The sequence below is a fragment of the Lineus longissimus genome, chromosome 13, assembly GCF_910592395.1.
Source record: "Lineus longissimus chromosome 13, tnLinLong1.2, whole genome shotgun sequence".
Lineage (NCBI taxonomy): Eukaryota > Metazoa > Nemertea > Pilidiophora > Heteronemertea > Lineidae > Lineus > Lineus longissimus.
The window spans coordinates 1557697-1582699 of NC_088320.1; the positions used below are offsets into that span (position 1 = coordinate 1557697).

Sequence of the window (25003 nt, forward strand, 5' to 3'; positions counted from 1 at the left end):
TTATCAATAGTCGCGGTCCCTGGCCCCTCCCACATAAAAATCATTAGCAAGGTCACTGCAGGCAATAGCTTCAGCGTTGTTATTGTATAAACGTGTCTTAAACATTATAAACGGCCCTATTTGTGGGGTTACATTGGGTTCTTGCTGGGGTAATGATGTCCATGTCCGATTCTGCGTTTTGTGGACTTGTAAATCAGTCCAGCAGTGACATTGCGTTTTGTGGACATGTAAGTCTGTCCCGCAGTACCATGTTTCACCCCAGCAATTACCAATAAGACCTGCACGTGACCTTAAAGTAAATAGCTGTGCAAGTGTGGTCGAGACAAAACGCGATGTATGCATTGGAAGAAGGAAATCTGCGAAGAGTAGCTGGAACTGTCTGTCCAGGTCTCGTTTATGAAACAATGGGCGATTTGAAAGACGTCTCCTGAACAGATCGCCCATTGTTAACTGAAGCAGCATTCGAATTGTCAACAATTTTTTCAGGTGGATTGCTCCATCTCCTGTGATTTCGCTCTCCCGTCCCAAGAATCGAGCCAACGCGATCGAGGCCACTTCTGAGAGATAAATATTTAGGATGCCAGATTTGTGGAACACAATTGAGGTAAATGAGATAAGCATGGCTACAGTTGATGAAATGAGGCTTTAGGTCCGTCATCATGTGACTGATATTGGGACAAACCCGAGGCAGGTTTACCACCATTGCCTCACAATTCAATTTGATTTATTCATCTTATTAGTGCCATGATTTAAAAAAAAACGTCATGAAAAATGATCAAATACTCCAATTTCTTAAATTGTATATTTCAATGTTTCTTGGTATACAAATCTTCCCTTTCTATTCCAGACCAATAGTCAAGAGCCATGATCAGGGAACAGCATTTCCCAACGGAATTGACCCTTTTTCTTGTTGTAATTCATGCTGTTGGCTCAGAATGGGTTGACACTCGCCTGTTTTCGACCCTGAAAATTAAACAGCAAACATTGTTACTCTCTGTTAAAAGTGAACCTTGCAAAATGTGTGCTTATTCCTGAAATCAATAGCACTTCATGTATGTACTCGCTGATCCAGAATATTGCTATTTCTTGTTCCGTTTTCAATGTGGCAATCCATTTACCGTATATCTGAGCTATTTCACAGCACAAGAAGTGCAACATTACAATGGAGCTATTTCTTGATCACAGCAAAAATGTGTTTCTACATTGTTTTACTCAAATGATGCATGGATGAGCCTTATTGACATAATTGTTTTCAAGAGGAATTGGTTGTAGGTTTTCTTCCTTTTTTCTTAAGGCAGGCCTAATTTAACAGAAGGCCTATATTTTAGGTAGGATATTATTTATACTATAGGCCCATATCAGTTTTGAGAGCAATTTCCTCTTGAAGACATTAAACGTCAGTCGAGTCTCTGTACCATTTTGATTGGGCGGTTTTGGGCTAAAATACAGTACAAGAGAATGCTCCATTGGTGTCAACAGGATATGTCATTGTTTTGGTCAGCAATCAGTTCTTGCCACCTTGAAAGCGGGCACGGTTACTTATGACTTGTACATTGTTCAATTGTTATTATGCTATTATCATTTGCCCCCCCCCCCCATCCTTATCGACACTCACAGTGCACCACCCTCCATCCCGCACTGACCCAACATCTGATCCCTTGACACGCTTGCTCAAGCGGCGTCAGCAGTATCAACGTTGTGTTATTGTATTCCAAGTTTTGCATTATTCATATGACTGTATGTACTTGCCAAATAAATGTTGTCATATCATAACCTTCGTCTCTTGCCCTTCGGTCAATAAGTGTGCTGACCACTCCTTTTTTCTGATTCCGCATGCCGGCCACTAATTCTAAGTTTTGTAGTACATGTAGCCTATATGTTATATACTTGCCCAATAAAAGTTGCCATATCATCAGGCTTTGTCTCTTGTCCTTCGGTCTCTCAGCGTGGGGGACACTCTCGAAAAGTTAGATTTATGCACTTACCAAACGACACCAAATGCACCTTCCTCGTCAAAATACCTCACGCCTGCGGACAGGGACGAAATAGCTCGGAGTCTGTACCGTAACTTAATTTGCATCCCGTTTCAATCCGTAATAACACATTATCAGCCTTTGTCTCTTGTCCTTCGGTCTCTCAGCGTGGGGGACACTCTCGAAAAGTGAGATTATTAAAAATAACTGGCGTTCAATGTGTGTTTTAATAACTGTCGCTCAATGTGTGTATCTATGTGTCCCTGGAGTTCGAAGGATGTGACATTACAGAGCGTCCGATTTAGTCTCGTAGAGAGACGCGAATTATTCCAGGACATTCAAACTTGTGTTGTATCCTATCCTTATGATGAATGGTTATCCCTACAGAGGTGCTAAAAACCCTGTCTCTTTAGTATTGGATGAGACATCCTGCAGACAGTCCGCTGTACGCTCTTGAGAGAGACACTGACACCCCATCTCTGCCCAGAGTAACCCGTGCTTAGGGTAACTGGTAAACCGCAATCGTCACCTGAAGACGAAGCATTTGCTGGTGTTTATTCATATCATCTCCTCAAACACTACTCGAGTACTTCTTGGGTGGTACCTGATACGAGACAACTAACTGAGCTATTAACCTGAAGTGCTGTTTGATAAGGGCACATGAGCTGTGTCCCTTTAGTTCGAATGATGTGACACCTCACAGTGTCCAATGCAGCTCCTTGAGACAAAAAGACACTAATAGGGAGCTCTTAAGCGAGCTTTATGGTTAAGGGTCGAATGTGTGTGTGTATACCGTCAACGAAAAAAACTTGACCCGGTTGACCGGAACCAGAAAACCTCTGCACCCAGGTGACATTTTTGCACGCGAATCGTATACGCTAATGCACAGCAATTTACCTGGGGAGAGATTTTCTTTTTCCAAACAATTCAGCGGGACGCTACGATGTTTACGCGGAGAAGCCGCTGTTCGGTTGAAGATTTCGTCAAAACAGGGCCGAATCAAAGTGTAACGATACCCTGGGGCGAATCGAAATGCATTAAACAACAAGCTGCATCGCTGCCAGAGATTATTTTTCTCTTTCCGCGACGAAATCGTGCTTTGAACTGGCAAAATTCCGCAAAAGATTTTCCGTCTGCTAACTTTTCCGCAGTTTCAAGCGCACCAACATGATCGGTCCGGGGGCTGCCCGTTTCGACGACGATTTCGTCAATATCATGGGGTGTGACAATATGTCAACGGTCTGGTTCCATTAATAATGTAATAATCTTGAAAGTACATTGGTCTCAATGTCTATTTCCCCGTTTCCATGTCAAAATCCTACCGTGAAACCTGAAACCACTCGTCCACAACACTGGCCATTTTAATTTTCCGTAGAAAGCGCATGCGCACTTAACTCAAACGCACGCGCTACCCTCAGGTCTCACAAGCCGGTGCGGAGGCCAGGCCTACCTGCCTCCAAAAATGACGCAACGTCATTTCATGCATACCCCTGTTCCAGCGGCTGTAGACTTGGCAGTACGTTACTCTCACACAAACCAATACATTTCTGAATAGCATGTCTCTTGTATTGTAGAATACATCTGACCAAGTTTGACCAAGTGATCAGGTGTTAATCTTGAAGTTATAAGGCATAGAGGTGAAATTTTTTCAAATTTGCGTTATACAGGGTGTTTCATGCATTGTGCTACATCAGTCTATGCATGACTGTATGTCTAGGCGACGTTGGTCTTTTTGAATTAGAATATAAATCTTAATTACACTTGGGTCTTGGGATCATTATGCTTATCTCCGGGCAAAAATACCTATCCTTCTCCTGTTGTGTTTAGTTTCCCACATTCTCCCCACTTATTTTCTATACTGCGACAGCGTCTATTGGGTCAACTGCCATGATGGCATCATCCTAACTATATCCCCCCTCTCCCACCCACCAACTACTCGCCATCTATCATTGACATTGTGTGCTAGCCAACTGCTTCTTCGGTAAACTGCCATGATGGCATCATCCTAACTATATAACCCCCCCCCCCCCCCCCCCACCGAGAACGAAGAGCTCCCTATCAAGGCCTGAGCCTTCCTCATATTACATTCACAGGACTTTCAAACTGCTGTGAGCGTCCCTACAGCAGTATGGGCAGTGAAGCGGACAACCCTGTTCCTCCAGTGTTAGTCTTGGGGGTAACCGATACGAGACAACTGATTTGGCATTACCTGGTATGGGCAACTCGTCTCGCGAGGGTGCAGATCGTGTGTCCCTTGTACTTCGAAGGATGTGACATACGACAGAGTGTCCAATGCAACTCCGCGCGAGAAAAAGACGCTAATACATTCCTAGGACATTTAAACTGCTGGGGGCTTCCCTACAGAACAACGAATAGGAATAGGGATGGGTGAAAACTCGATCTGTCTTCGATTTTTGGAACAACGCTGATAATCTGTAAGTACTAGGACCCATCAACAGAATCTAAAAGCCGATCGGCCCATCTCGAAAACCGAAAAAAAATGGCCTCCACTCTTTGATCAAAATCACCTATTCATATAAAATATTTGCTATTTTCCTTTTTACCATCTCACTAGATTCCTCTAAAGTATAACATAGCGCAATTTGATTGAAAAATATTTAAAAACAAACAAATGTCAAGCCACCAAAGTTAGAGGGCCCCCCATCAACATTTTCATCAGCAAATTCATCAACAGTTTACACTTTCCCCGATAGCAGACGATTTTTAAATACATGATGTCCCACACCCGCACTTCAGTGGCGCCGGTGTGAATAAATCTACTTGTGTGAATGGTCAATGGCTCATGACGTCATGAAATAATTGCGTCACGAGGAAGGAAACAATGGGAATCACGTCCGACGTTGTAACTGTGGGTGCGGTGCGTCGTGAATGCAGGATCGGCCAACGCTTTCATTGCATTTAATTCGCAAGTTCACCGATAGGTGGCGCCACCTTCAGTGTATCCTCGAAAATACCAGCTGCCGATTCGAACCATCCTCGGTAGTACTCGAGGGCCCGAAATCAGTATGTGCTGCAGTTTGAAAAGTTTGGGTGCGGGGTATGATATTGATAACAATGAAAATGAAAATTTCCACATCTGTGCATGGTTTGATAACAAGGTAAAGAAGAAGAAAAAAAGAGAAAACTGCGCTGCAGATTCACCGGGAGTCGAACCCGTGACCTGCCGATCCACAATCAAGCACTCTTAGCACTGAACCGTCAAGGCTTTCATGCTGAATTGGAGATTTTATACCCTCTTATGCCTAATGCAAACGAGCGCGCCACAATTGTGACAAGGTCGCGCAGGTGGCGAAGTGATTGGCCGAAATAGTTCCAAGTAATCGTATATTTCGATAGTTGTACAGATTTTTCTCAACATAACGCATTTATATACCTCAGTGATATAAAAGATTATCTTTGCAGTTGATTTAACGTTTGAATGGCATTTTTTTAAAAGTTTTTAAGAATCGAGGTCGGCAGGGTCAGAGTCAATCAATCGTTTTGAAAGACTCCGGCAGGGTCAAAATAAAATAGTTGTTGGCGCCGATGATGTCAGCAATATGACGTGCCCCCTACGTTGACCTAATTTGGAATACACGTGTACTTTCAATTTTCAGGCTAAAATGACACAAAAACACGCTGTATGGTCATCCGAATGTAATCAAATTAGTAACAAATGTTCAAAGTTAGACCAGAAGAAGCTATCATCGATGTGATTAATATGTAAAGTCAAGGACTTAGTGAGCCCCCCTTTAGGTCGGGGGAGCTCCCCCGAACCCCCCTACGAGCATATGTTAAGTGCAAGCTCTAACAACTACAGCTGTTACAATGGGGGGACACCCCCCAAACCCCCCTCCGTCGACATAGGTTTTTACCAGTGCGTTGGGGGGGAAGCTCCCCCCAAACCCCCCCGGTGGACAGTCAACTAGCCCTTCTGTGTCATACTGCTGGGGGGGGGGGGGGGGTGCGATGGGGCCATCCATATAGTTCCTTCCGACACATTTTTGTTTTGGTAATGTAATACATTGTGATTGTCCTTATTCACGGGAATCGGGCGTTTCCAGTGATATACGACACAAATAGGTTGTCCTCATGCATTCACTTTGGAAACGCATTTTAAAATAGATGGTTACGTCCTGTTAATGGGGCACGTCATCATCGCGTACATTTGGGAAAAACTCCCTAACGAGACCGGAGCAGACGGCTGAAAGTAGTTTAATTATTGGCCGCTAGGGTACAGAATGTACGTCGCTCACCCGAATTTTTCACGCAACTATAGCTAAATAGAGCTAGTTCTAGTTTGTGATTCAATTTGATACTTCAGATTTGGGCAGTAGACCAATATAACTTAGTCGTCAGTGTGGTTTTAAGCTGGAAAAACGTATTCGTTTTTCTTAAAGTGCCTTTTTTGGACGGGTGTGTGCGATTGTTTTGTTTTTATGTCACGTGACCTCGACCATGTCGACACAAAATTGAAATAAACCACCCTTTTCTGTCATTATTTAGGACGGATATTTCTCTAATAAAAATATTAATATAATTGGCCAATTTCTTAGGCATATGATGTAGCGAATTCCCATGAAGATTTAAATTTAATTTAACTTAATTTCAACCAATGGGATAGCAACCACCACCGGAAGATCGCGGAGAAATCGGTAAACTCAACGGAGTTAATTCAGAAATTTACCAAAAAAAATTGTTTGTAGGATATACAATAGTTACTCTCTTTATTTCTAATCATACACTATATACTCCCGCACACACGTGTATCTTAAGAGCCCCTCCTAAGAGGGGGGCTTATTATGTGTCCACTTTGGCACCAGGCCCACACCTTATTTTTGATTTGGGCCCCAAATTAATACCAACATTTCTACACACCTTCCTTAATTTATAATAATGGGCCCCCAATACCAAAATTTCTACAATACAACTCTCCAACTGTACTGAAACAGACCAAAAACAGAATCCAAATATCCATAGATCCAAATCAGGCTTTGCATTCCCAAATTTGTATTCTGAGACAATGTCACAACCTCTGAAGACTGCAGCCTCCTTGTCCCAAAGACCAGTATTGTTGGCTGTGCTAGAACTGTTCTGTCGCAGGTAACGGTCAATCATGGTCAAATTATGCGCTGCAGGAGTATGATGAATCGGAAGCAGCTGGACTGAACCATTTCGTCACTCCTCAAGATCACAGTGTGGATGGTGTATGTTGTTGTTGGATAAAACCAAGGTCAAAGGCACTATCTCCTACTGTTTGAACAACTGGGGCCTGTGCCTGGTACATGCAGGTATCCTCAGCTCTGAATTCGGCATTCAAGTCCGTGGAATCGGGTAATGAACTCGGAAAACTAAATTTTGTAGGCAAGCTGTCCGTTTATTCTATGCTGAACCATTAACAAGTCACAAAAACTAACTACACCAACTGTTGATCCTTACAATATTTAAGGTCACAATACAATAATGATAGAATTTCTGCCTGACCTTATTCATGAAACTGAGATTTTCCCACCTCTTTCGTCTCGTTTTCAGTGAAAGAACAAAACCAAGAAAACACCAATGTTTGAGGTACATTCTAAATAAACTTGGATTCTTGGCAATCTCATTTCACTGATTATGACCATCTTTCTCAGTAATATGGGCTTTAAACAATAACAATGTGGTAATAATGATACAGGAAAGTTCAACGAAGACTACCAGATCTATTTTTAAAATGCAATATGATTGTAAAACCCGACAGCGTAATTTAATCCTTCCCTGTGTGGTACCACTCTTACAACTTCAATACAAAGTGAGCATCCTCTCTCAACATTGCCATTTACGTCATGCACAAATCAACCAGTTGTGAATTATCTTTTATGACAACCTGCCGTACAATTTTGTTATTTTCCACACAACACAAAAGTTCCAGACAGCAGATTAGTAACTTGTAATAAATTTATGACTTAAGTTTTACAGATATGTGTTTAAGCTATACCAATGAGAGAAAAGTTAACAAAAACAAAACAAAAGAAAGTACATTTGTAACAGGAGCCAAACGACTGTCGACTGTTTCACTCGGCTATCCTAACAAGTATTTTAGTGTCTTCTTGTTGAAGTACTTGTACTGGACAGATATGTAAGGCCTACACCAGTGAAGGAAGATAATTACAATGACAGTGAGCAGAGATGTTGCCACTTTGGCTGGTTACTTCTCAATCAAGAGAACCTCAAGCTACATGGAGATTTCACAATTTTGTCACCATAATCATGGATACATGCCTTATTTCCACATCGAGACATTCCTCCTGTTTGAGAAGCAATCTGATATCACCTTTTGGCAGTTTCTTCATAAACCTTCAGATTTGGAGGTAGCCTTCTAAAGCAGCAATAGTTCCCAAGTGACGAGATGTAAGATAGAAACCGGTCATCTCTTTAGGGCTGAGGTAAGTGGCAGTTATTGCCAGAATAATCTGTCTGATCATGACAATAGACTAATCTCTATGCGAGATTTCCTCAAGCCTTAAAGGGACAATGTTTCTAACATTAAATGTTTACACCAATAACACATCTATCAGCTGTCTGGAGTTGTATACCTGGCTTTCAGCTGGCACACGAGTTTTGAGAAATAAATAAATTCATGAGCACATATCTATTTAACAAGTATCACACATTCCTGAATCTAAACTTTGGGCATTGTCATAAAGCCATAGGAATCAAGACACACCTTCAAGACCATGACTAGTTTCTGACCTCTATATAAACAATACTGTTACATTTTATCAACACAACAATAATAAAACAAACAGAAGATACATGTATGTGCCCACAAGGTGACACCTTTGTCACTGTTACCATAGCCAGGTGACGTTACAGTCAAGTGAAAGCCAGCCAGCTGAAGCCAGGTGATCAGGTAATTGTCTAAGAGATGTCCTCCGGTCCGTGTTGCTCCATGATGGACTCGAATGAGAATGGTAAGAACTTGTATCCTGCACCAATGTAGAACTTATTCTGGAACTCAACCCTGCAAGGAGACAATGAATGATGAAGGTTTATCACATCATGCTTCTTTTGAATATTACTGTGGATATGAATAAAGATGAAGATGCGCACTTACACTGACCTTAAGATGATGCATGTATATTCCTGTTTCAAGGTCCATTCCCCAGGACGATTTTGTGTCTGAGCTGAAGCTACTCGGTGAACAAGAATTACATTCATATCTCGCCATCTCTGCAAGCTCCAGTATCTATTTACTCCTGGGTGGAGAGAAGAAAGTAGGACGACAGAAGGAACAGCAGTGACCAATGATCTCCTGAGGTACTTACCAATGCAAACGCAGTGTGTGCAGGAAGGCTGACAGGCCCTCCATCAACAAGAGAATAGCAATGGTTAGAACGGCCCAGAAAGAGAAAATGGCAACCAACACGGGGGTACCAATCCAACCATTCATGCTGAGACCAATACGCATCACCATTGTCCAAAGTACTTCAGAAAGTTCTGGAATTGGAGAAATTGTATTTAGGACAGCTGGGCAGATATTAGGAGATATATCTGTTAGAGAAGCATCGGTGTTGATGATGCACTTGACTGCATGGGCCAAGCTGAGTGCTTCGAGTTGTAGCTGGGAGCCTGTGTACTCTTCTGTTTCACTTACCGGCATGGGCCAAGCTGAGAGCCCAGAGTCGGAGGTAAGAGGCAGTGTTTGAGACACAGCCGAGACAGTACTCTATCGTGTGAATACATTGGTGGATGAACACATCGGCAAAGTCAAACTGAAAGACAATATTATAAAATCAGCAAAAAGTGTAGTGCAATTCAATAAAACACACATTTTAGATATTTCTATGATGATCTGTGCCCCATATGCTGGGAGTAGTATATTCTAATGAATGATTTAATTTCAATGCTGGACTTCCCTGCGGCGAATGAAGATCCCAACCATACTCACCTTATGGCATGCTGTGATGGGGACTAGGAAATCTCCATCTATTGTGACAAAATCCCTCAAACAAATAACAAAAAAGTTCCTCCCCATCCCCAAGAACTTAAACAGAATTCAATCAAAACCTTAAACTCTCAATTCAAATGAAACAACATTTAAATCACCTCCTCATCAACCTCCTCCTCTGGCAGTTTGACATTTCCGTCGTGGTGTCTTACTTCTCCACGTTCGTCAACGATGTCGCCACTGTTCACGGATAAATGTGCACCACCAGACAACTGTCAATCAAACAACGATTGGCATGTAGGAGACAATGTTACTAAAACATCTAACCACCAATTAGGAAATACAAAACTCATCAGATTTTGCAGTCGTGACTCAGAGTTTCTAGATTTTTTCTCACACTCATCAACTGTCAGGACTACAAAATCAGAAGAATCTAAGTATCTTCCTAAAAAACCTGCAACCTTGGGTTACCAATCAAATCATGCCCATCAGTCCATATCAACAGCTGGTGCTGAGAATGTTAACCCAAAGTTACATCGACCACAGACTGGAGGCTTCATCACCAACATGGCCAGGAAACGTTGACAAATTAATTCTGGAAATCTTCAGTAAATGAGAGCAGACCTCTGAGCAAAGGTTAAACCAAATTTATGATTTTGAAAGGTTTGGCAACTGGCCATGTTGGCGATGGAAACCAGGATGATATTTCATCGCAAGCATGGCCTGAAAAAAGACAAAAATGGTTGTAAATTAATGAAGGATTTGTCGTTCTTTGGCCACGGTGGTGATGTCAGTCTTGCTCTGAACACCGCTGCTATGGATGCAAAATAATATATCATGTCACCTCTTCTTCTTCCTCCTCGACCAGTCGTGCTGCACCGTCATGGTGCTGGACCTCTGGATTCTCCGGATCCACCACTCCATTCACAGGTAACGGGGCCTGTCCACGGGACTGAAAGATCGTGCGACACGATGAAGCAGTGCATTGTGCCCAAGTTGTGCACGGAACATCTATTTTTTAAAGTATTATTGCGTGAGGACTGACATTGAATTTCAAGTCACTTTTACAGGGAAGCTTCATTGAACATTTAGGGTCTTTTTTACAAGAGAAATTAAAATACAGATCGTGGTGCCAAGAAATTATCAAGAAGTCTATCATTGAAAAAATACCTCCAAAGTTTGATGCGCATTAATTTTGTGCTAGAGAGGTTAACTTCAACCACTGAGAAGGAAGATCTTTGGAAGTATACAGGCCCGATTGTTTAAAAAACCATTCGATACCAAAACCATCCAAACCAAATTGGAGAAACATTTGAAAAGGTAAATCGTTCCAACACAAAGATTCAAGGTACTTTCAACCTCGGCGTATTGAGACATGTTCAACACGACTCCATCAAGATGAATATAACAGGACTGGTGCCAATTTAGTTGATGTTCTAGCGACGGGGCAAATGATACAAAACAACAGTATGTATTCTCCCGCAGTTGCCATGAGGAGTTGTAAACACAACATTAAAACAAACTACAACACCTGAGAAAACTTCATGCATACCACAACCCGGACAAAAAATGTCCGACACCGTCCATCTTTCAGACATATTTGCCAGTGCATGTATAGACAAATTGGGATGAAACGAAATCATGAAATATCTACATGTTCAACTTATCTTGAGATATTTGTTGTTCGCAAGGTGTTTCCAATGAGTTCCACAGAAAGGTTTGGATGATTTTGATAGAACTGAGCAAAGAAAGAACTGGAAACCGAGAACTGATTCAAAACTGTAGAAAAATACGTCGAGTTTTAAACCTGAAAACTTATGCCTGATGAAGAAAATCGACAGAAAAGTTTGAAACATTCTTATAATTCCCTCAAAGCGTGGACAAGGTTGAGATTCAAAAGGGAAGACAAAGGACAGAAAATGATAACAGGGACTCTCTCAATATTTGAGCATCCCATACACAGAAAATAGAATACAGAGAGATATTATCTCTTCTGTGAAACCTTGATGACAGTACAGGACAATCATTTTCCACACGTTTAAAGTTTAACCAACATACCACATATAAGTCAAGGCAAACATTAGCAACAATGGGAGAATGAAATAGGCGGTTAGCTAAGTCAAGGACCACAGAAAGTCAAAGCATATTCTTTGCAAAACCACACAAACAGATTTAATGTTTGGCAAAGATTTCATCCTTAAGCTGACACAAAACTAATGTCTTAATTTAGAATAGAACGCTATGCTATGACAGTGACATGTGTTCATAAACCAAGGACCCAAGGTGTAATGGGAAAACATTCACTTCTGTTAAAACAAGGGGGACTCTGCTCGACTTGGGCTGAAATGTCTGATTGTTTATTTGTAGGACACCACTCCGTAGAGCTCGTGTAGTTCATCACTTTTGTACGTCAGAATATTGTGCTGACGTCCACCAGAAAGTGCCAAATATCGACCATGTCATGGTGACCGCACTGGTTCTTTAGATGGCATCTCAAAACCATAAAGTTCTCATGCCCAACAATGATTCAGTGATTGATTAAAATGATGGTGAGTCGCAACAATACACAATCAGATTTTCTGCATCTGGACAGACAACATAGGTCAATCCCCAGTTAACTGTGAAGATGCCATAGCCACAGAGTAGGGTTCCCCTTAAGATTGCACCCCAATCCTCAAGAAGCCATTGTTAAAGTCACCTCTGGAACATCAACATGTATAACTAAGGATTGACGGGCCTGAAGGATAGAAGGGTAAACAAATGATGATACGAGAGTAGATTCATATCTAAACGAAATTAAATAAGTGAAAAGAAAACTATCTTAAATTTTTCTGGGTTTTAAAGAAAGAGTGGAACTGAAATGTTTGAGCACTCATTGGAAAGGCCTTGGATTGTACCAACTTTAAGACTTTTTTGGTGTGAAAAGTGTGAAAAATGGAGAGAGCAGCTTCAGATCAGATCATACTGGCAATGTCTGGTATTTATAACCTATCACACAGGCATGCAAAGAATAATTCCAATTTTCAAAATGCCACACACCAAGTGTTTCTGCTACCACCGCAGCAGAAGACTGTCACATCATGTTCAACTGATGGAGAATACATGGACATGCAAGAGATAAACAGGAGCTGGACTGTTCACATAAAGTGTCAGATTTGACTGTTTGGCCTTCATGGATTAATTCAAGAGAAATGAAACCTTGTGGAGAATAATGAAAGACACTAAACCCGAGGCTTTTAGTTCCCGGAAACACGCAAAGTAAAATCAATTGTACCTACCGCCGATTTCTCCTGGTGCTGTTTACGGAGAATGAGGGGCTTGATGACCAACATCCATGGTACGCAGAGCAGTGCGACGATCACCAGGAACGTTTGGAACGACTTCTGCCCGGTGTAGAAAGGTTTGACGGAGCAGTTGTCGTCAGGGCCGTTGGGGTACTTCAACAGGAACATGTTGATCAAACCTGGACAAGAAAGGCACACAAGTAAACCCTAAGCTCCAGTTTTCAACTGACCAACCAACCAATGTTAACGCCGAATTTGTAGCTCTTCAAATGGCTCACTGATTGAGACGCCAAACCAAGACTACAGAGTGTGACTGGGTAGCTGAATATCTCACATGCTGTTTCCTGTAGAGAAGAACTTTGGGTTTGATTTCACTGTAAAGCGGGAAAATGTTGCAGTTCCACGTTCTACAGGCCTTGTGGTCAACTACATCAGAATATTCCTATGTCTGTGAGAAGAAACTGCACAGATTCCCATGGTTTTCCACTGTAGTGGGAACAAGATAATTGAAAACAATGGAAATGCCAAGGACAATCATTTCAATCATCATCATTTAAGCTCTGACTTACTGATGAGGAGACTCGGGGCACAGTGGCCCATCATCATATAAACTCTGACTTACCAATGAGGAGACTCGGGGCACAGTGGCTCATCATCATATAAACTCTGACTTACCAATGAGGAGACTCGGGGCACAGTGGCCCATCTCAGGGGTGAACGTACACCACTTGTAGAAGATGAGGATGACGAGATAAACAAAGATACAGAGCATGAAGAGCAGCTGGGGGATAAACTCGCACCAGATGTTCAGTTTCCTCTTGAAGTAGCTGCAAGATGATTATAATCAGTGTCATTATAGAAAGATTTTATAAATCTTACTCCTGGTAGCCTTAGGCAATTCTTACCGTAATGCGATCGACCCACGAAAAGTGATGAATACACAACCCTTTGTCTCCGCATTGTCTCTACTATGTTTTGGCAAAAACAGACAGCCAGCGACGTCAGGGAGATGTCATGAAGATCACTTGCTAGATGTATCTGTTTCTGATTTTGAAGACAACTTGGACTGTCAGAGGTCACATCAATGAACCAAGTTTCTGTCGACAACATATTCATACAGAGTTTGGTGGCTTGTTTTTTTATAATAAACAACTTACGTGTGGTTGAAGAGACTGAGCCACAGACCAAACATCATCTGAGAGATCCCAAGGATGACTGACAACTTCATCTTGAATGAGTTCCCAAATGTGATCTTGTTGTCCGCGATATTCCACAACTGAAGAAGGAAATCGACAAGTTACAGACAATTCAACTTCTGTTAGTGCACTTTAGTGCCAATTTAACACTGATCAGTATTGTGAAGAAGGTTCAAGCATATTTCCATCTGAAATGAATCGCATCATTTTGCCAATGCAGACAAACTGCTAGTTTAAAATGAAGATAAAAGAGACTCACTGGATCCATCCCAAAGTAATATGGAGTTCCACGGTACATAGTAGTCGTATTCGACCTGACAGGCTGCAACATGATTAGTTTGCTCTTTTGGTAGAATGCTCTGCAATTCAAAAAGAAAATGGAGACTGCAAAATCAAAACAAATGAACTGGAATAATCATTTGAAATCCATGACGAGTTTGATGAAATGTTGTGGAATCAACATTTTGAAATTGTCCGGATTGTTCTGCGTGATCTTTTCACCATCACTTACTATTCCAAAACTTAGTTTGTTAATATATAGCATAATAACCAACCCGCTATACTGTGGTGTCCAGGCAGATCCAAATATGTTCAGCGGCTTGGAAAACACGTCATTATATATGAGGCCTGAATACATGGCAAAGCAGCCCATTAGCAAGATGATGTAACGGCCGCCAAAGAATGTGTTCCATATCTCGTTGTCACTCTTCTTTGCGCCGAGACTCTTTTCTCTGATGACCATCCAGAAGCCAAAGAGAAACATGAGCAGACCGTGGCCAAGGTCGCCGAACATGACCGAGAACAGGAACGGGAATGTGATGATGGCGAACGGTGCTGAAATAGATGAGAAAGGTGGTCAGTGTTCGGTTTTATCTTGAGAACTACATGTAGAGCAGGGCACAAGGGAGTTTGTGAGAGTCTTCTATCACACCTGATAGTCTTATTTGTAACCTTGTTTACAAGATAACACACCAAAGTCAAGATGAGCATGTGCTGGTTGAGTTTCACCTGACTGGAACCATGCAGTGTGAGTCCGACAGTCAGGGTTTCCCCCAGAGGGGGGGCAAGGGGGGCAGTTGCCCCCCTAAATTGTCCAAAAACAGGCAAAATTTGTTGTTTTGACCAGGATTTTCTACAAAATTATGGTTTTGCCCCCCCTTGAATTTATTTCTGGCAGAAACACTGACAGTGATGATGATGCAAAGACAGGGTGATACTAACCAGGATTTGCCTCCCTATAGTTGGCCACACCATAAGCATCGATGATATTCTGGAATGCGCTGGTGAATTTGTTGACACGATTGTAGGTCGGCGGTGGTTGCTTCGTCTGCATGCGATTCAAGATGGAGGGGACGCTGCTACCACTTCTCTCCTGAAACGAGGTTTGATTGTACGAGTAACGATCAGAAACATTGCAGATTATGGAATCTCACATATACAGAGGTATCCAGTTCTTCTACAGGACAAGGAGGTCAGAATTGGGTGGAAATCAGCCATGCTAGACCAATCTCTGTTTCTCAAACATTTCAATAATGACGAAAATGACTTACAGTTCCTCTCCTCAGAGCCAGCTGAATCTTATCCAGATCGGAGACAGCGCACCAACACTCAGCAATCAGACATTTCTGTGTCACATCGAGGTTGAACATGTTCAGCGTGTGATAGATTGCCTTGATCTTGCGGACCTTGATGAACCAGACTTTGATGTTCTTGGCGGCAGCCACAAGGACGCGGTGACGATGATCCTGGGTCTGGCCGAGGACGGTGTTCAAGTCCTCGATACGTGTCATGACACCGACAGCCATCTCGCGTCGCTCTGCTGGGGTTTCAGGGCACGGGTAAAGTGTAGCACGGAATCTGTGAGAAAGGTGGAAAAAAATGAAACATGAGCTCTGATACTGTGAAAGTGCTGTCTCAAAGTGCTTTTCAATTATACCCCGCCTCATCATTAACCCTTTCTGTAGGAAGTTAAAACAGAAACAGTCATCAACGGAATGACAATCCCATTAAAGATGACCTAGTTCAGAATATTGAGGAAAGCCAAGAAGTAAACAATCCTTGATGCATACCCCTCACAGATCTTCTTGACACGAGACTTGAGCTGGTCTCCTTGGAAGAAGATGATGAAGACAGACTTCCTCACTTCCTCGCCGGTCACGGGGTCTTCGAGGGGGGTCTCGATCTCCGTCTGCTTCAAGAACACGTTGCCTCGACAGGCGCGCCACAACATCCTCTCGAAGGCTGGGATGCGTTCACGATGGATCACACCAGCGACAAACCTGGAAATAAACACAGAAGTAAAATGTTTTAACATCAGTTGTAGCATGTAGTTTGTCGATTACAGTGTCACCCCTACTGAAAGGACCAGCCAGACTTTTATCCACCAAGGTGTATAAATGGGAACCATTCCGAAATTCTGTAATTGTAGTGCTGATTGACCAGCTCATCTGAATTCTACTGAAAGGCCTAAGGATAGACCGGGTCAAAGTCTGAATCTTGATCATAAGCTATTACCTCTACTATAGTTGATATTGGACTATGAACCCCCAATGATTGTTAATATTGCCAGAGCAGGGCAGATCTTGAAGGAAAATTGCACTACTCCATTTGTTAACAAAGAAATTTGTAAAAAAATTGTACTTCCTGAACTTCCAACCTACCGAGAATGACCGACTTACCCAAGATGTATGGTGGCCTGATGGCGGAGCTGAAGCTCATCCTGCTCGATGAGGGCATCTTGTGTTTCCCCGATCAAAGCGCGCTCATGCTAGATGAACACAAACACAGATAAATAAACAACACCGATGTTATAACATAGCTTACCGCCTAGCGTACAAGTTGTGTCCAAAAATGTCCCCACCTGAGACAGTGACAGGATTTACAGCAGAAAAGTTGCATTCACTCAAAAAGACCCGAAGTGGATTAACATCTAGTGGCTTTTGCAACTGAACTCTTCTTTTCAAGAACAGAACTGAAGGTCAACTGTTTTGTTTCTGACTTTCTGTCACACTGTAGAGACAAGGACATTTTTCACACATCCACATATCTGTTTTCTGGTGATCTGCAGAGTAAAGACGTACAGGGGATGAAGAAGAATATATTTTATTTGAGGAGACGACTGGAGCCTGTTATGCAATGAAACCTTGCCTTTCATGCACCTTATCCCCTGAGAAACAAAGAAGTCATGAAGTAGTTAGGAATGCATCACACCCGCTGAATGAATTTTAATGACCTTGGAGGAAAAGAAACCAGTGTGAAGAGTTTTGATGAACATGTCCCAGTAACAGAAATTAAATTGAGCAACATAACTAAAGGAATCATCAAGAATTAAGGTAACATATTCTTTGCACAAAACTCAATGAACTCAACTAGGCTATTTGAATATGACAATTCGTTCCTCAAATCATTGCAAAAAAAAGTTGTGGAAGGACATCTTTTGGAGATGTGTTCAAGTGATGAGAATGATTCACATTGTCTGTTCTCATGGACGAAGAGGGTCAGGAAAGGGGGGGGGGGAGTGTGTCAATCCAGATGTGAGTCGTGGTTGTTATTGGATGACATGACATATGTTGATGGTGGATGCTTAATGGGTAAAGACATACGATAAAGACAGAGGAAGGTGACACCTTGTAAAGCTACAGCGAGAGCAACAGGTTTAATCCAGACATGCTAGAATGGGGTAGAAATAGCGGCAGCTGTTACCCTGGACATGCCAGACTGGGGTACTTATTACAACAGCTGTTACCCCGGACATGCCAGACCGGGGTACTTATTGTAACAGCTGTTACCCCGGACATGCCAGACTGGGGTACTTATTACAACAGCTGTTACCCCGGACATGCCAGAATGGGGTACTTATTACAACAGCTGTTGCCCCGGACATGCCAGACCGGGGTACTTATTACAACAGCTGTTACCCCGGACATGCCAGACTGGGGTACTTATTACAACAGCTTTTACCCCGGACATGCCAGACTGGGGTACTTATTGCAACAGCTGTTACCCTGGACATGCCAGACTGGGGTACTTATTGCAACAGCTGTTACCCCGGACATGCCAGACTGGGGTACTTATTACAACAGCTCTTACCCCGGACATGCCAGACCGGGGTACTTATTACAACAGCTCTTACCCCGGACATGCCAGACCGGGGTACTTATTACAACAGCTGTTACCCCGGACATGCCAGACTGGGGTACTTATTACAACAGCTGTTACCCCGGACATGCCAGACTGGGGTACTTATTACAACAGCTGTTACCCCGGACATGCCAGAATGGGGTACTTATTACAACAGCTGTTACCCCGGACATGCCAGAATGGGGTACTTATTGCAACAGCTGTTACCCCGGACATGCCAGAATGGGTGACTCATCACAACAGCTTTTATCTCTGAATCGGTAACTATATACACGGCAAGAGGATTTACACTAGGATATTCATAAGGCAGTTCACTCGGGAGGTCACTCCAGTCATGCCAGCTAGGCATGTCTCAGCATCTAAATGATCACGATGAAACACTCACCCTTTCCTGTCACGTCTGCCCAGTTTGTTTTCATGCAAATTAAGGAAGAATACATACCTACATGACTGCATCAAATGGTGGATTCCTTTACTAATGCTCCATAGATTAATATTTGGTTAGCCTCCTTAAAAACGGTTTAGAACAAACAGAAAACTGCCGGTTACTTTGAGTAAGTGGTGTTAGAGCGGTAACCAAACCTGCAAGTTTAGACCTGCCATTATCCCTCTACCTTGATTCTGTCATCATGGCCTTATCTGCTCACTGGGTGAGAGTTCTACTTGGCTACAAGTTTATGTGCAAAAGTGGTATCAGAGCTTGAAAATTGAATAAGTGGTACAACTTAGGAAGATATATTATTTTGGGAATGGACAAAATAGGTAATAACACAGAGTTCAAAAGCTATTTTCTATAGTACATCCCCAGTAGTAATGGAGACATATGACTGTAAGCTGTACAGTGGAATAAGGAGCCACAATTTGCCCCAGTATTGATGATGACAAACAGTTTAATTTAGTGTCCAGCAAGATATCTTTGGTCCCAGTAAATGTGGCCAACTCACTTTTATCAAGCATACGGATGAGGAAGCTAAACAATTTTCAAGCCCGACTGCACCAACACGACCCGTTTCCACTCACCCTAGCCTGAGAGCTTGTCCTCCTGCGCGCAGCCCCTCCTCTCCTAATAATCCTATGTTCTCCTCAGTCATTGACGGATCGTGTATTGCCTGATGATGGAATTCAGCCTGATGAACAAACATGTCGTCGACGTTTTAAAATAGTGCAACCCTCCCCTGCGTCATGCAGTAACAACAACTAAGATACATACACAAAAGCAACAGAAGAAGATGGAAACAAAAAACCTGTATTGGGATGTTTTCAGTTTGAGAGCTGTATTCTACAGGGAACTACATTTGTATGTCAGGCCCCTCGTGCAGTATTTGCAAGCCAAACCACCGGATTGCTTAATGGATTAAGTTTACCTTTAGATCTTCAGTTGCCATCTGAAAGGCAAGCAATAGTTTGCTTACATAGACCTCGTTCTCTTCTTCACACACCGTACATGTACTACTGTCATACATGAAGTTGTGTACTGTCAACATGCAGTTCAGTACTTTCATACATGTAGTTTGGTATTGTCCACAGTCGTGACAGTATAGCTTGCCCACTGTTTAAAATCTGTAGAATACAGCCACACATCAACTTATAAAACTGATCAAAAGCAACATTTAAAGTTACCGGCATTTCAGCCTTGAGTTATATACGCTTTATTAGAAAGATTTTTAAACATTTTCAAACTTGCTGCAAACCAAAGGTTGCCTATCACGCACTGCCTCCTCCAACTGAAATGTTCAGTACTTTCATTGTCATGTAACAGTCTCATAGCTGGCTTTGCCAAACTTATTGGAAAGCTACGGCAATAATTATCTGACTCATACTCAGAGACATTGTTTTAAAATATTTCAAATTTCATAAAATACCCTAACAAATAATGAAACTCAATCAATACAAACAAAAATTATTGATATCGGTAATAATAATCAGAGGATAAGGTAAAAACTGAAAACCTCTTCGGCCAGGCAACATGGATAAGGAGACGATAAAACCAGCTCACTAGCTAATGAAAACGGGGTAAATTGAATCTCCCATTACTGGACAACACAGTGCACATACATGTGTGGAGCAAACAGGTGATAGTTAGCTAAAACACGAATGGCGTGGGCGGACATACAATGTACATGCACTAACATCAGGCCAGACGGCAATTTTTTAAACTGGCTATCTAAGTTCAATTTCTGCTTTATCCACATCATGAACTTTGACAAAAGGTTCGATATGATGTCATCATTTTGTTTGAAAAACAGGGCCATTGAAATTTTTGTTCCTTTTCGCAGGGTCCATGATTTCATCACCAATTAGAAAAGATTGCCCCCTTCTCCTGCACAGTCTTTACACAGGGGAGCACTTCTGGATTTCAATGATGTTCCATGTCAAGTAGGTTTGCCAGTTTTTTCAGAATAATCTGTTCAGTTCCATTGCTGGATGAACAGCTTGTTCTGGCAAGGCAACGTTGGAACAGAAAGCAGCATAAGTAAAGCAGTGGGTGCATGCAAATCTTTGGTTGGGTTAATGCCGTGCAAATATTGTTAGTACTGAGAAGATGGATTGGATTTGGGTTGGGGGACTAAATTATATGAGATCATTAGTCAATTATCAAATTCAAAGGCTATGAGGCTATCCAATTAGTATTCAACGAGAGTAGACTTCGCATCTTTATGTCACAGACACAGTCAGATAGATGGTGAGCAACAAGTCTAAAATCTCTAACTTTTTTCAAGGTGGATCTAGCTGAGTGCAAGGGCCTTAGGGGGTCATCTAAGTATCGACACAGACAACTTTATCTGACACAAGTACCTAGGCCTGGTCATTCATACAATGCATTTTTGAACCCTCTTTTGAACACCCTCACACAAATGAACAGCTGTTGCACTATCGATTATGAATTTCATATAAACTGACTAAGAGGGGAGTGTACATGTTTCACACATGTGCATGTTATTCATGAATACCAGGCCTATGTATCAAATGATTTGTACAGACAGTTAACAGAATATGGAAAGCCAGTATGTACTGTCTGTATGCGATTGATTAGACTAGTATTAGTTCTTTTGAAGCAATGCTATTAGTATTATATGCCTGGCAAATCCGGGATGAAAGCACAAGTCATGAAGATAAAACCTAATAACCTGATGCAGTTGATATCTACAAGTAGTCAGAAGACGAGTTTAAAAAGGCAATTATTGAAGTTTTTGGTGAGAAAAAAATCACATTCCCCTTGATCCGACAGTCACCCCAATTGATACTCAAGTCAGTGTATCATTTTGTTCTACACACACTCCAGGCATTTAGGGCCACTCTCAGTGCAGGTGTACACCTAGCATTTTTAGCAAACAATGGAAAATGTCTTGTTGGATTCAGAGCAAGTACAGTTTGTACTACTCAGTAATAACAACAAAAGCAGGTCTTTGATAGTTTTTGATATAAACGGAGAAATTTCAACATGAGAGTGGAGAGCACATGTGTGGCATCAAGATTAATACAACATAAAATCAGCAATTTTGGAGAATGATTAATTGAGATTTATCAAAAATATCTTTAAAAAAGAATATATTATTTCTCAGACCTGCTCAGGCTCGCCTCCAGTATTCTTGGAGATTGCTGACAAACCGCGTAATGTTTTTTGCTGAAAAACATGGCAATGTACAAGTCAATGTACACGATGCATGGTGCAAGGTAGAGCACAACATGTTTCATTGTCTTGTGTTAAACTTAACGTACTTCCAAAATGGACCAGAACAGAAAAACTAACAGAAATCGTTTCCACACAACAAAAAAGTTCCAAAACAATTTTACTCTACGATAAAGTTGAACCAAGTACCAGAAAAAGAGTGCAGGAAATCAGGAACCACCAATGCATTGACTGCTGGCCGCAGTGGTAATCTTTACAACAATTCTTGGGAATAATTCCAATCACTGCGGAATAAAAGACTTTCACAGAGCAGCCAACAGTCGGGAAGCTAACATGACCTAAACACAACATCAAACTTTCCTCCCCGTGTTATAATCCCCAAGTGATCATTCATGGAAGAAAACAGGGTCATCAATGGTGAAAGCTAAAGGTTAGAACTCGATAAAACATGAGTAAGTTATGTCATAGTTATAGAAGAGCAATACAGAATGAAACATGAAATTCACCGGTTGTCGGAAATACTGAGCAGATGAGTCCCCACTGAAATAAGTCAAAACCCATGGAAGAAGCATGACAAGACACAACAATTTATGTGTACATGTGAGTCAAATGCCTTGGCCTGACAAAAGGATTCACTGCCACTTCTTGCTCTGATGACAGATCCCTCTCATTTCTTCAGTCAAATCAAATCTGAGGACCTTTTTTTGTTGAAATGGAACTGAACTGTCCAATCCACTTCAACTCTAATGGTGAATTTCATGATTCTTTCTGTACACATACAATATTCATTAAGGTATGAGAGCTAGGTTCTACTTGTGGTATCAATAATGGATGAGCTCGCTTGCCTGATCGATATTTATTAGTACAATGTAGTTATATTCCTACATGCCGAATCCTGCATCAAGTAATGACAGATTTGATCAAATTGCACCGGTGGCTTCAACTTGAAACATGGTGCGTTGAAATCCATCAGATGATGGCAATTATCCACGAATTACTCATCACCGTCAAGCGATATTTTAAGACGGACAAGGATCATCATCCTGACAAATTAGTAAAATCCTCAACCAACACGACAGTAGAGTTCTCCATGGGGGGGGGGGGGGGGCTGAATGAATAGCCAAGGTTTTTCTTAGTCATGAATCCGACCCATGGAGAACTCCACACAACCCACCTCCTGGGATTAAAAAACTGAGGTTTTTCATCTTTTCAACAACATACCTCCTCGAAGAAGCCCTGGGTCTTCCTCAAGATGTGCTTCAGCTCCGTCAACTCAAGGAAGTTCCTCTTCAAAGCTTCTGCATTGGCATTCACTTCCTTCATTTCATTTTCAAGCTTCTCAAAGGTGGCCTAAAAATGGAGACTGTTGGATATGAAAGACCAATCAAAAAAGTTGAGGCATCTCCTCATGCTGCTTTCACAGATGTTAACATCTCCTCATACTTGTATGATAACCACTGACCCCAATGACATTAAACAGACCAATGTGAGCAGTTACCAAGAGCACACATGACTATATTATGGATCTGATATCACTGATTACGTCAACGATAAACCAGGATTTGTTAAAAAACTTTTGTTTCGCTCACCTCTAGGTCGATCATCTCCCTTGGTTGTGGTGCATCAGGGTTGTCACCTGTGTCCAGCATTGGTATCCCATCCTTCTTGATCTCCTTCTCAAGGAATCCTGTAATCATGTGATCGGTTTAACAACAGTAGGAGAGACTATTCAAATTGGTTTCTCGAGTATTAGGTTCATGGTAAAATATGTAGTGTTCCAGCAAACTACAACACACACAAGAATCTCAGTCAGAGGTGGTGACTCGTTTTTCTCAAAACAAACATTTTTGTCCCCTTATCATCAAGTCTCAGTAATAACCACAGAAATACTGGAACAGAGATATCACAGTCACACAACTAAAACTGATGACCTTCAATTAACAAACTATCCTCATCTTTCACTTACTTAGCTTTCTCTCCATTTCATCACATCGTCTCACTTCGTTGACAAACTTCCTTTGAAAAGCATTTACATCAGGATTGAGCTGGAAATGAAGTCATAAGGTTCACTCAACATTATTGAATTCCTACTTCTAAAAGTGTTTGGGTTATATAGGAGTATTGAAGGTGCATCTTAATTATTATTATTAGGACATCCACAAGACATCCAGGAGCCAGTAAATAGATCATCCAGATATAATTTACTTACATCTCTAAACTGGACAAGTCCAAGTTCACCGAGCTCCGAGACACATGTGTAGGCAGCTTCTGACTGGAGGAAGAGTTGACACAGGGTCATCTCCTCACTGCGGAACAACGACCCCATCTCTGGTCGTATTCAAACCTGCAAGTGGATAATCATGCATAATTTACAACAATACAAGCAGCAAAGCTTTGGCCTGGGCAATAGCAAAGCTCTGACCTAGGCAATGTAGTGCAACCTGCTTCTTGCGGTACAGGCTGTGCTGTGCTTTTGTCCACAGTCTGTTTAGCATGTTAGCATAATGTCGACTCCTCAGTCCTCTAGTCCCAGTCATAGACAAACTAGTCAGTCTAGTATTAAGTATAGTGTTACAAGTGTAGCGTAGCCTAGGTGGGTCTTCTTTTGCTACCCTTCTTTTATCCTGTTTCCTCACTCACTTTACACTTGATAGACAAAAATAAGGTATCATTGAATTCAGTGATACTTTAGATACATTTAGCGCTATAAGATAGTCACATACTTACAATATATCAGGAATAAAACTGGCAAAACCACTAAAATTCGATAACTTTTTTCACTGTCCGTCTACCATTTTGAATCAATTATCACGTGTACGTGTCACATGATATTATAAAATAAAACGGGA

The 25003-nt window shown here is 41.7% G+C and overlaps 1 protein-coding gene across 9 annotated transcripts; it reads right to left on the minus strand.

Annotated features, from left to right (window-relative positions):
• Positions 1–7329: 7329 nt before the first annotated feature.
• On the minus strand, positions 7330–24966 carry LOC135498160 (V-type proton ATPase 116 kDa subunit a 1-like). Of its 9 annotated transcripts, none has more exons than XM_064788339.1 (19): positions 24882–24966; positions 24364–24498; positions 24121–24199; positions 23744–23841; positions 23376–23504; positions 19888–19908; positions 17062–17150; positions 16453–16662; positions 15934–16240; positions 15605–15755; positions 14938–15217; positions 14643–14742; positions 14345–14463; positions 13863–14014; positions 13182–13366; positions 10062–10175; positions 9610–9727; positions 9281–9452; positions 7330–8976 (listed from the first exon to the last, which is right to left on the minus strand). In XM_064788339.1, exons 2-19 carry the CDS (start codon positions 24478–24480, stop codon positions 8874–8876), a joined length of 2544 nt encoding a protein of 847 aa, XP_064644409.1. In that variant the 5' UTR covers positions 24481–24498; positions 24882–24966; the 3' UTR covers positions 7330–8873. The 9 variants fall into 9 exon arrangements, with proteins under 9 accessions (XP_064644409.1, XP_064644410.1, XP_064644407.1 ...); XM_064788340.1 differs by lacking the exon at positions 17062–17150 and adding an exon at positions 19544–19632; XM_064788337.1 differs by lacking the exon at positions 17062–17150 and adding an exon at positions 19544–19650.
• Positions 24967–25003: the final 37 nt, after the last annotated feature.

What these genes read in the sequence shown, in the direction of transcription:
- LOC135498160 (XM_064788337.1), bottom strand. Translation starts at nt 24,480, where the DNA reads ATGGGGTCGTTGTTCCGCAGTGAGGAGATGACCCTGTGTCAACTCTTC. An exon ending in GGGAGATGATCGACCTAGAG is followed by an intron (nt 23,505 to 23,743) that starts GTGAGCGAAACA and finishes CTCCATTTTTAG; the next exon opens with GCCACCTTTGAGAAGCTTGA. An exon ending in CTCAGTCTCTTCAACCACAC is followed by an intron (nt 14,015 to 14,344) that starts GTAAGTTGTTTA and finishes ATCATCTTGCAG; the next exon opens with CTACTTCAAGAGGAAACTGA.